Source organism: Heloderma suspectum, chromosome 2, assembly GCF_057233095.1.
Source record: "Heloderma suspectum isolate Gila_16-S chromosome 2, 16-S_ref, whole genome shotgun sequence".
Lineage (NCBI taxonomy): Eukaryota > Metazoa > Chordata > Lepidosauria > Squamata > Helodermatidae > Heloderma > Heloderma suspectum.
Window position 1 is genome coordinate 262,557,404 of NC_139459.1, and position 12,709 is coordinate 262,570,112.

Here is a 12,709-nt window from a genome sequence, read left to right on the forward strand (position 1 = left end):
TATAATTTGCTATTTTCAAGAAAATCTGTCAATGCAAAGAGCTATAATTTTTTTTTGCTTCCACATATGTGCATGGAATTTGGGAACCTGGCAGCCCCCATAGAGCTCACCGAGTCTGCCAAATTTTAGACAGGTAGGCCTAGTGACCTCTGCGCTAGCCACAGGTAAAATTTGCTTTTTTCAAGAAAATGTGTCAAAGCAAAGAACTATTATTTCTTTGTTCTTCCACATAAGTGTATGGAATTTGGAAATCTGGCAGCCCCCATGGAGCTGATAGAACCTGACAAATTTCAGGCAGTTATGTCCAGTGATTTTTGTGGTAGTCACAGGTAAAGTTTGCTTTTTTCAAGACAGTGTGTCAAAGCAAAGAGATTATATATATATATATATATATATATATAGTGCTTCCACATATGTGCATGGAATTTGAGGACCTGGCAGCCCCTATAGCAATTACTGAGCCTGCCAAAGTTCAGACAGTTAGGAGTAGTGGCTTTTGTGCTAGCCACAGGTAAAATTTGCTTTTTCCAAGAAAATCTGTCAAAGTAAAGAGCTATATTTGGGGGGGGGGGGGCTTCCACATACGTGCATGGAATTTGGGGACCTGGAAGCCCCCATAGAGATGACTGAGCCTGCCAAATTTCAGACAGTTAGGTCTAGTGGGTTTTGTGCTAGCCAAAAATAAAATTTGCTTTTTCCAAGAAAATCTGTCAAAGTAAAGAGCTATAATTTGTTTGTGCTTCCATATAAATTCATAGAATTTGGGGACCTAGCAGGCCCTATAGAGCTGACTGAACCAACCAAATTTCAGACAGTTAACTCCAGTGGTTTTTGCACTAGCCATGCGTAAAGTTTCCTTTTCTCAAAGTCTAAAACAAAAAGTAAAAACTGTCAAGTCACCCAGGGAATCAGAGATCCTAATCAGAACGTGTTTCAGGTGACTATTAGGAGGTCACTGTCCCTAATCTCTAGTGTAGGGTTTTTTTGGGGTGCAAAAAACCTCTCTCCCCCTACTTTTCTTTTCTGCTCTTACATGCCCACTGTTGGGAGCTTGCCTGCAATGAAATTTTGAAGAGGGAGAAGGAAGGGGAGAAAGAGCTCCATGTGAAATACTGGTATTTTGCACAGCATCTGAATTTACTGCCCCAAACTGGAACCTTTGGCTTCTGAAGACGTTTAGTAGCTTTAGTACAGCAAAGGATCCAATCAGCCTCCACAAACGTCTTTCTCCCCCTCCACTTTAATTTCTCCTACATAGCTGTAGGACTCAACTAATCCCAAAGGGAGTGTTAGGACTATGTGGCGTCATGATTGAGAAATTCTGGGGCTTTTAAATAGGTTGTACAGTTTTTAAAAAGCTAGAAAAAGCCCTCCGCCTCCTCTCTTCATAAAGTTCATTAAAGTACGTGCAATCCTTGCAAACCCTGCACAGCCTCCTAAATTCCTCTGAAGTACCACCTCTCTGAAAGAGCCACTTGGCTTAGGGAATTCTCTCTGCCCCCCACCCCCGTGCACATTTCCAACACCATTCTTCTTCTTCCCTCTTCTTCCTTTCTCTTTATTCCACCCAGAGCATATCCTGGGGAATTCTTGAAGAGAATTCTCTTCAGTGGCAAGAGAAGTTCTGAACTGTATCTGACTTTATACAAACAGACAAGAGGGTTGGTTTCTTTCTTTCTCGTCCTCACTCAAGACTTGAGCAGAGTGGGTTCACATGGTTGCAGAGAAACAAATCTGAGACTGTTTTGTTTGTCAGTTGCCATTATCCAGCAACAGGAAGGGCTGCAGCTCAGTGGGAGAGCACATGCTCGGCATGCAGAAGATCCCAGGTTCAATCCTCAGCATCTCCAGGGAGGGCTACTAAAGACTCCTGCCTGAAACTTTGGAGAGCCGCTGCTGCCAGACAGTGTCAACAATACTGTGCTAGATGGACCCAGGGTCTGACTCAGTACAAGGCAGCTTCCTATATTCCTCTGAACAATAGGAGATTTTGTTTTGTTTTTTAAGTGGAGGGGAGATCAATATTGCTAATTTATGCAATCCTATGTATGCCTACTCAGAAGTCCCATTATGTTTAATGAGGTTTAACCTCAGGAAAGTGTGCATAGGATTCCAGCACAAGTTACTTTTGCAGAGAGGTTTGCACCTTGATGTTCTGCATGTTTACTCAGAAATAAGTCCTGAGTTGTGAGCATGGTACTGCAGGCATAATACAGTGCCTACCCAGTGCCATCTGATGAATTGACTACCCTTTCAGCTCAGTCCTATGCATGTTTTGTCGTTTGTGTGTGTGTGTTTTCATTTTTCATGAACTCTAGCTTCAGTGGTGAGGGAAAGGCACTTAGTACATGCTCAGAGTTTCTCCATAACAGACCCCTAGTTTTGAAAACAGACATTGGCTGAATCCTGGTGAAGTCTTGGCACAAATTAAGTTATGGAGAGGAAGATAGAATGAGAGCGTGTGCATAAGAAGGAGGAGGTAGAGAGGAGTTGCACAAAACAAGAGATCTGTTTTTATCAAGAGTTGCTGGAGGATGGTAGGATGAGGAGGGATGGTTGCATGGAGGGGAATAGAATTGGTAGAGGGAGAATGTAAGTGCTCAGTGGTGAAAGAAAAACATTCTGCACATGCTCAGGGGCATTCTATATTTAAGAACATAGGAAGAGCCGTGCTGCATCAGACCAAGGTCGATCCAGTCCAGCATTCTGTTCACACAGTGGCCAACCAGATGCCCATAGGAAACCCACAAGCAGGACATGAGTGCAATAGCACCTTCCCACCTCCTGCTAACATTGGTGAAATGTAAATAAATTCTAGTAATTCTAAATTTGCATGCATGTATATCCTAGGGGTGGACGAAAGTCACTTACCTTTTCTCGCAGCTTGTTCGCGGTGGGGGGGAGCGCTTCGCTGCTCCCCCCACGAAGTTCAGGCCGGGGGGGGGAGGCTTCCCGCCTCGCCCGGCCGAAATTCAGGCCGGGGGGGGAGGCTTCCTGCCTCGCCCGGCCGAAATTCAGGCCGGGGAGGAGGCTTCCCGCCTCGCCCGGCCGCGAACACGAAAGTAAAAAAAAAAAAAGTCCCCTGATAGGCTACGTGACGATTCACGTAGCCTATCACGGCTAGATCTGGAAAGTCAGCCGTGATAGGCTACGTAAATCGTCACGTAGCCTATCACGGGTGACTTTAAAAAAAAAAAAAAAGCGCGTACGCGAATGGCGGCCCCCATAGGGAGCCGCCATTCGCGTTCCTTATTTAGTTGCTGTAGTCTACGTAAATCTTTACGTAGACTACGGCGAAAATAAGGGCAACGCTATTTGCGTTGCCCTTATTTTCGCCGTAGTCTACGTAAACATTGACATAGACTACAGCGACCAAATAAGGAAGGGGAATGGCGGCTCCCTATGGGGGCCGCCATTCACGTACGCGCTTTTTTTTTCTTTTTTTTTAAAGTCACCCGTGATAGGCTACGTGACGATTCACGTAGCCTATCACGGCTGACTTTGCAAATCTTGCCGTGATAGGCTACGTGAATCGTCACGTAGCGTATCAGGGGACGTGTTTTTTTTTTTTCTTTCATTGCAATGGCGGGGGCGGCAGCCGGTCGAAAGACCGGCTGCCGCTCCCACCCCGCTCGAACACCGGACAAACCGCCAGCCGGACCCGCCGCCGGGAGGGACATTCAGGGAAGGTAAGTCCCGTCCCGGGGGGGGGGGTCGGGGGCGGGGGGGGGGCGGAGGATTTCTCCCCGAAACTTGTTCGGGGGGCCGAACACGTTGGCGCTCGGCCCCCCGAAGTTTCGGAGAGAGATTCTCCGCCATCCCTAGTATATCCTTCAGAAACTTTGCAGGTTTCGTGCCTGGGGGACACCTCTAATGACTTGTGCATTTGCATACAAATTTATCCAAAAACTACTGGGGAAGGGGTGCATGGAAGGGAAAGCAAATCACTCCCTCCCCCAAATTGGAGAACTCCCCTTCCACATGAACTGCTGCACCTATCCTTCTGAAACTTTGCTGGTTTCTTACTTAGGGACAACTGTAGGCTGTCTGTAATTTTCAGAACAATGGTCCACAAGGAACGTAGGGAGATACTTATGTCCTCTTTTGGAGACCTCAAAATGTCAAGGCCACCCTTGCACAAAAACCCTTGTGGCTATCATTCTGAAATTTGGCAGACATGATCTCCTCTGATGGGGCAATGAATCCTGAAATTTTTTTCCAATCCTTCCAAGGAATAAAAATGCTATTGGTAGTTCCCTTTAAAAGAAAATCAAAATAAAAACCCTGCACCTATTTTTATGATATTGGGCAGGTGTATCCCCTTCTAGAGGGCTATTATGCCTGAAATTATCGTCCAGTTCTGACCAAGAGAAATAAGTTAAGAGGTGTGTTTTTTCTAATTTCCCATGGCAGTCAACAGGAAGCATAAAGACTCATTTTTCCAAACATTGACTCGGGTTTGGTGCTGAGCTGAAATGGTCCAACTACAAATTGGCCCGAGCAGAAGCAGGATGTTTTCCAAAATGCTGAATTGGGGTCTGAGTTGAAGTGGGGTAGGGGGGTCAGTGCACACTTCTTATGTATGTATGTATCTATACACACACCACACATACACACACACACACAAACACACACACATATAGATATAGATATAGATAGATTAGACGTGCGCTTAGACGTGTGTGTGTGTGTGTGTGTGTGTATATATATATATATGCAAATTTGTGTTATGGTCCTGTGCCCCAGATCTTTTAAGAACCTAGCAATGCCCCTGGAGCAGGGCTAGAAAAAGATAATGCAGAATGTACACTGTATTTGTGTAATGATGGCAGTGGCAGGAGCAAATGGGGCTCTGCTTGTACAACACAGCTTTTACATCATATGATTTGAAAGCATGACACCACACAGGCTTGCCAAACCTGCTCACCTTACAATTTCAGTAATACTATTCCTCTCATATACTGTAATGTATATTATACCTATCTATATCACTAGGTAAGATTTTCTTTTCATATAGCAAAGTATGGCTATGCGGAAGCTTCCATAAAAAAAGTTAACAGTTTGAGAGCATAAATATGGCAGTGTTGCATGTCAGTAGTGTGTGAGTGCCTGTATTGTTTGTTATGGTAACATCTAGAGCAACATATCTGAGCAATGAATGTCAGTCCATAACACATAGTTTGCCTAGCTTCAGATTCAACATCAAACAGTTCAATAATAGTTTATTTCATTTAGAGATGTAAAATTTCTGCAAATTTTGAGACCATGGAAAAAAACTTTTTTTTTTTCAGAAAAATTGAAACTTTTGGAAAAATAGAAAAAAGAAGGAGTACTTATTTTTTAGTGTTCTGTACAGATCTAAAGTCACTTTGTTGCTTTAAGACAGCCTTCCCCAACCTGATCCACTCCAGGTATTTTGGACTTCAGCTCCCATCAGCCTCAGGCAGCATGGCCAACGGTCAGGAATGCTGGGCACTGTAGTCCAAAATATCCAGAGGGCACCAGGTTGGGGAAGGCTGCCTTAGGAACATAAAGCAGACTTTCTGTTCCTGAAGTTATTTTATGTATGACTTAGTTTGCCCATAAAACTATCATATTTTAGAACGTTTAAAAGTAAACTCAGTTAGTAAATTTGTAATTATTGTCTCAATAGATTAAAACTACATTAAAGGACTGCTACAGCATCAGAAACACAGGACTTTATAGAACAAAACCCAAGCTGCCAAGAATGCACACTTACTGTCAGGAATGCACAATGGTGACTCTACTCATATGCTGGGAAACTGAGGATAAATGTCTATCTGTAAAATATACTTTAGATCAATAGTTCAAATAAGGAATAAAAGAATAACTATGCTGGGAATCTTACAGAGAGGATTACAAATATTTTTTCCATGGTATTATTATTTTCAGACATTTTACATCTCTAGTCTTTCTGTAAAAGTATTCCTATTACATAGTTTTTAGAAATCATTTTGGGGGGAGTAAAGGCTGGGTAACAATATATAAATACTTTGTCTTAAATTCTAAAAGAAAATATTTTATAATCCAAAGCTGTTTAATTTTTCCAGGTTTTTTTTGGGAGGGGGGGAGGGAGAACAGTCCTTGGGGGGGGGGAATCCAAAAGTTTCCAGTTTTTTTCTGGGTCTTCACACCTCTAATTTCATTATTCCTGCCCACCCCTACACAAATACGTGTGCTCGTATGTGTAGAAATTTTGGGTTGTTGGGGCTTACACTGGCTTATCATTTTCATCACTTGTTCTCAGGTGGTCATGATGAAAGTTTTGTCCAAAGCTGGAGTAATTCATAATCAGGGTAAATGTACCAGGGTAAAAACTTCTGACATTGAGGCAAGTTATGGAAGCAAAAGAGGATAGCACCATTGGGACAAAGGTTGAGATCAACAAGCCTCCTTGAAGTTTAAATCTGTTGCATATCCATTTCATGGGACAGCCCAAAATACATTTTTATAGCATATTTTCAAAAACATTCAGCATGTAGTATAGGGCAGAAATTCAACTGAAATAAATAAAATGCTTAATGCAAGGCATTTGATTGTAAAAGCATTATAAAATGTCAGGTTCCTGCCTCTTATCTTTTACAACCTAACTTTACTACATTTGAAAATTAACAAACATTTTATATTTGTAAGCACATGAGTAATATAATCATATATCATGTTATCTAAACAAAGTTGCCTTAATGTAATGTTTGTTTTAAAAACTGAATTACATTTCAGTTTTCAAAGCTGGATTAAATTTTCACTCATTTTCTTTTCCAACCTATGAGATTACCACACAGAGAGAGGGGAAAAACACAGTGATAACATCTGAATGAAAAGACAATGTAATACGCTTGCCTCACAAGGTGTCAGAAAGGGCAGGCATCTTGCTAGGACACCTTGTAGCTCATTGTTTCTATCACAGCGGTGAGTGAGGATGCCAGATATTGTGCTGTAATTTTAGAAAAGGTTTGGTTTATTTCCCTTAAGGGTAGGGAGGAACATAATGGGGCAGTTCTATCAGCCTGGTTTGCATGTCACAACAACCCAGATTTTTTTCAAAAACCCTGGGTTGTTCAGAATGAGTAATAACAAGCAAGCATGCTGGTTCCTGCCACCCAGTTGCTCCCACTGCAAGCTTTGGATTTTTTTTTCCTCCTGAGGAAAACTAAACTGATGACATTTTGAAAGAACATACCCTCCTCCGCCAAATTTTAGCAATTCAACCCACCCCCCATTATTTTTCTGTGATTTATTTATTTTCAAAATTGTTCAGTTTGGGTTCAGTTCCATTATTGCATAATTTTCCACAAAACTGGGCATGGGGGGGGGGAACTAAAATGAATAGTTCTCTAAAAATTATCTTTATTTAAGATTCCATGAAAACTAAAGCCTGCCAAATGAACTTTCTACTGCAAGTGGGAGCAGCTGGAAGTGGGAGGTACTAAACAACCCAAAGATGCTCAGTCCCTGAGTTGTTTAGGTTTATGTTCAAACCCAGATCTTTGGTTTGTTTCTCCCCTGACAAGGCAAAGAAAGAACCCATGGGTAGTTTTTGTGTGGTCTTACATGTACTAAACACATTTTAAAAAACTGTTCTACACTTGGGCAAGGGTGAAATTGTGCAAATATCTGTCACTTGGGCCTGTGCCATAGTTTTGTGATTTGGGGGGAGGGGGCTTCATTTGGCAGGCTTTAGTCTTAATGGAATCTTAAATAAAGATAATCTTATAGAACTACTGATTTTAGTTTGTCCCCCCCCCCATGCCCTATTTTGTGAGAAATTGTGCAATAATGAAATTGAACCAAAACTGAACAATTTTGAAAATAAGCAACAGAAAAATAATGGGTGGGAGGGTGGGGGATAGAACTGAATTGCTAAAATTTGGGGAAGCGGGGAATGTTCTTTCAAAATGTCAGCAGTTTAGTTTTCCCCAGGGGGAACAATCCAAAACAATCCTCTAGAATACAACTGGATTTTCCCTGATCAAGTTCTACTCCAGAAATCTGGAAGCATGGAGCTACGAAATCTGAGGCAGAATCAAGCTGAAATGAATTTCATTACTATTTAATTCATAGAATCATAGAATAGTAGGGTTGGAAGGGGCCTATAAGACCATCGAGTCCAACCCCCTGCTCAATGCAGGAATCAAAGTCAGAGCATCCCACCACCTCCCTAGGGAATTGGTTCCATTGTTGTATTGCTGTAACAGTCAGGAAGTTCCTCCTGATGTTCAGCCGGAATCTGGCTTCCTGTAATTTGAGCCCATTATTTTGTGTCTGGCAGTCTGGGATGATCGAGAAGAGATCCTGGCCTTCCTCTCTGTGGCAACCTCGTACTTGAAGAGCGCTGTCATATCTCCCCTCAGTCTTCTCCTCTCAAGGCTAAACATGCTGAGTTCTTCCCATTTGTCCTCATAGGGCTTTGTTTCCAGTCCCCGATCATCTTTGTTGCCCTTCTCTGAACACACTCCAGTTTGTCTGCATCCTTCTTAAAGTGTGATGCCCAGAACTGGACACAGTACTCCAGATGAGGCCTAACCAGTGCTGAGTAGAGGGGAACTTGTACTTCCCAGGATTTGGAAGCTATACTTCTATTAATGCAGCCCAAAATAGCATTTGCCTTTTTTGCAGCCACATCACATTGTCAGCTCATGTTCAGCTTGTGATTGACAACAATTCCAAGATCCTTCCCACCTGTAGTATTGTTGAGCCAAATATCCCACATCTTGTAATTGGGCATTTGGTTTCTTTTTCCAAGGTGCAGAACTTGGCATTTATCCCTATTAAATTTCATTCTGTTGTTTTCTGCCCAGCACTCAGCCTATCAAGATTAGGGATGTACGAAAGGTACTTACCTTTCCGCGGATTATGCTGATGCTGGGGGGGAGGCGTTCCGTCCCTCCCCCCGGAATCCTGGGCGGGGGGGAGGTGCTCCGTTCCTCCCCCCCGGAATCCTGGCCGGCCAGCTCCACTCCGCAGGGATTCTGCGGAGCCGCCGGCCAGCTCCGCCAGCAGCCGGACATCCGGCCACTGGCTAACAGGGACGCAAATGGCGGCGGCCGTAGCCGCCGCCGTTTGTGTCCCTGCAGTCAGCCATGATAGGCTACGTAAATGTTTATATAGCCTATCACGGCTGATAAAAAAAACAACAACGCGCGTACGCAAACGGCAGCGCCCATGGGTGCTGCCATTTGCGTTCCTTATTTTGGCACGTCTTAGTCTACGTAAACATTTACGTAGCCTATCACGGTGTTTTTTAAAAATCTAGCCGTGATAGGCTACGTAAATCTTTACATAGCCTATCACGTTTTTTTGTTTGTCTGTTTGTTTTACCTGGAAATGGCAGTGGCGGCAGCCGGTCGGAAGACCGGCCACCGCAGCCGCCGCCACCAAACCGCCACCACAGCTGCCGCCACCGCCGCCGCCGCCAGGAAGATCCGCCTAAGGTAAGTCCTGTCCCGGGGGGGCGGGGGGCTGTTCCGCCACCGATTTCGGGGGGCCGAATGCGCTGGCATTCGGCCTCCCCGAGATCTGTGGCGGAACTTTCGTACATCCCTAATCAAGATCACTTTGAATTTTGTTTCTGTATTCCAAGGTATTAGCTATCCCGCCCAATTTTGTGTCATCTGCAAATTTTATCAGCATTCCCTGCATGTCCTCCTCCTAGTCATTAATAAAAATGTTGAAGAGCACTGGGCCCAGGACTGAGCCCTGCGGTACCCTGCCCATTACTGCTCCCCAGTTTAAGGAGATCCCATTGATAAGCACTCCTTGAGTCTGATTCTGTAGCCAACTGTGGATCCACCTGATCGTTGTTTCATCTAGCCCACTTTGAGCTCGTTTGCTCATCAGGAGATCATGGGGCACTTTGTCGAAAGCTTTGCTGAAGTCGAGGTATATGATGTCCACAGCATTCCCACAGTCCACAAGGGAGGTGACCTGATCAAAAAATGAGATCAGAATCGTCTGGCAGGATTTGTTCTTGACGAATCCATGTTGGCTTCGAGTAATCACCGCATTGTTTTCAAGGTGTTTACAGATGGATTGCTGTATAATCTGCTCCAGAATTTTCCCAGGGATGGATGTCAGACTGACTGGTCTGTAGTTCACAGGTTCCTCCTTTTTTAAGACAGGGACAACAGTAGCCCTCCTCCAGTCATCTGGCACTTCACCCGTCCTCCATGATCTCTCAAAGAGAATAGACAGCAGTTCTGAGAGTTCTTCTGCCAGTTCCTTTATGACTCTAGCATGCAGTTCATCTGACCAGGGAGATTTGAACTCATTCAAAGTAATGAGGTGTTCCTTGATCATATGCCTATCGATCTCAAGCTGCAATCCTGTCCCTTCAGTCTGTATTTTGCCTTTGCCAGGGGGGTCATTGACCCTCTTTTGGGAGAAGACTGAGCCAAAGTAGGAATTGAGCATTTCTGCCTTTTCCTTGTCATCTGTTATCATTTTGCCATCCTTATTTAATAGCTGAACCACCATTTCTTTCCTCTGTCTTTTACTATGCACGTATCTGAAGAAAGCCTTTTTGTTGCTTTTAGCATCCCTCGCTAACCTCAGCTTGTTCTCAGCTTTAGCCTTCCTGACGCCATTCCTGCAATTATTAAAGTCCATCTTGCCAAGCCACTGGAAGGTCCTGAACTGCTGGCCTTTGAATTTTGGCACTATAGCTTTCTGGGGAGAGTCATAAAACACAGCACTCTGGAGATCTTGGTCTTTTCTATTTCCCCAGTAAGCACCATCTCCAGAGTTCGATTGCATAGGCCAGGTTTTGCAGGAAACTGTGTAAGAGGCCCAAAGACAGCTGGGAATCTCTTCTATTGCTCCTTGTATACAGATTGGCTCTCCCTCTCTGAATCTGATTCCTGGGCTACATATGAGAAGCCTTTTCTGGTTATATCTGGATTTTCATGAAATCACTTTGGCCTGTCAGGGGAACACGAAGTAAGAAAAGCAGAGTCTACTCTCCCTAAAACCCCGCTTTCATGGGTCACACAGCACTTGAAACTCCCATACTTGGGGTAGGGTGGGTGGACAGAATGTCATCAACCCCATAGATGCTGCTCAGCAAATGAGGGAGGCTTGTTCCCTGCCCCTGTCCATGCTCCCCTGCTCAGGGAAGTTTACTGGAAGCACTGAATTAAGCCCCTGTAGTTTACCCCACACCTCTCCCTTCTCATCCACCATTGGGGTACTGTAAAAGATTAAAGGATACTGTCCTCGGAGGCAGCGCAGAACAATCCCATCTTCTGCACTCGCAAGAGGAGCATGGAGCGCCCAAAAAGGGGTGTGGCTGGGGGTGTACCAGGGTGGGGAGGGTGGAAATGCCTGTATGACACATCCTATGTGTCGTACAGTAGCCTCCTTCTCCACTCCGTCCTCCTGCGGCTAGACAGCCACATTCGGCTGTCTAGCCGAAAAAGCATGGCAGGAGAAGCGCAGAGGGAACGATCCCCTCCATGCTTCTCCTGCCTGCTTTGGATAGGCAGTCACCTCCGAGTTCCGAAAATGCACCTTTTCCAGAGGGAAACTACAGGGTTGCTGGAGATTGTCGACGGCGTCACCTGTCACAAACAACCCTGACATGCTGTTGTTCCACACTAAATTGACCGTGTTGATTGGGCTCTGTATTGTTCTTTGGCTCCATGTGTGTTTGTGTGGACTTAGCATCTGCCTTGATCTTTGGACTGACTCTGATGTTCACTCCTCCTTGGCAATCCTATTTGTTCCTGACTTCTGGTATTCTAGCTTGATTCTTGAACCATTCTGACATGTACTGTCTAACACTTGCCAGCTGTTTGTTCTTCACTTCCACCCAAGGCCTAGCATGACCCACTACCTCTGTGCCATTGCTATACTAAAGGAAATGTGCTCTGAGATCAGCCTCATTGTTCTATGATCCTTAACTCTGAAATACGCCTTTCACCTCTCTCAATGTGCCACATCCTTTCCTAAGATGAACACATACAGTAAGGATATCCAGTTGAGTCTCATAGTTAAGGAAACCAAAGGAAAGGAGATCATATGATTCTACAGGAAGGCAACTCAATAGTCAGGATAGCTGAAGAATAGCTGAAGTCAGGATAGCTATCATGGTACTCAATGATAGTTTTTGCAGATCACTGTGACAGAACCCAAGTTTTATATAACACATCAGTGTCAGATAGAAATATAAAATAATACAAATAAAAAAGTTTCTCATATCCCCTCAATTCACAGAGCTTTGTTGATAAGAATCTCAATCTGTTGCTGCCATCACAGCTGGTAAAGAGAGAAAAAGGCAGTTTCTAGGAAATAGCCTTTTTAATTTTTATTCAAACTTCAAAGGTTCTGATGAAGGCTTCTAAACTAAGGGCATTCTATTCTGCTCAGTAATGAAATTAACTCTCTTTTGTTTGATAGATGTTGACTGTCATTTTTTATACAGTGCAACATTAAGTATATGCCTTGCCCATATCCTCACCATATGCTGCATTTTGTTCAGGTTTTTGAACAATGGATAATTCTCTTATTTTCACACACACACACACACACACACACACACCCTCTTATGAACAAATACTTTGGTTTAAGGAAGTGTACTAAAGATACACTAAAGTTCTAAATAGTTGTGGTTCTCACACACACCCTTATGAACAAATACTTTGGTTTAAGGAAGTGTACTAAAGATACACTAAAGTTCTCATAGTTGTGGTAA

The 12,709-nt window shown here is 43.8% G+C and overlaps 1 protein-coding gene across 10 annotated transcripts in view; it reads left to right on the forward strand.

Moving 5' to 3' along the window:
* SPOCK1 (SPARC (osteonectin), cwcv and kazal like domains proteoglycan 1) overlaps nucleotides 1-12,709 on the forward strand; it is an 806,393-nt gene that overhangs the window by 493,907 nt on the left and 299,777 nt on the right. Inside the window, exon 1 of one of the 10 annotated variants that reach the window (XM_084839038.1) lies at nucleotides 6,100-9,452. The exons of the other annotated variants lie outside the window; for them this stretch is intronic. Within the exon in view, the coding sequence (XP_084695164.1) occupies nucleotides 9,346-9,452 (107 nt within the window). The 5' untranslated portion in view covers nucleotides 6,100-9,345. Of the gene's footprint in view, nucleotides 1-6,099; nucleotides 9,453-12,709 lie in introns of those variants that run through there. 10 annotated transcript variants of the gene reach the window in all.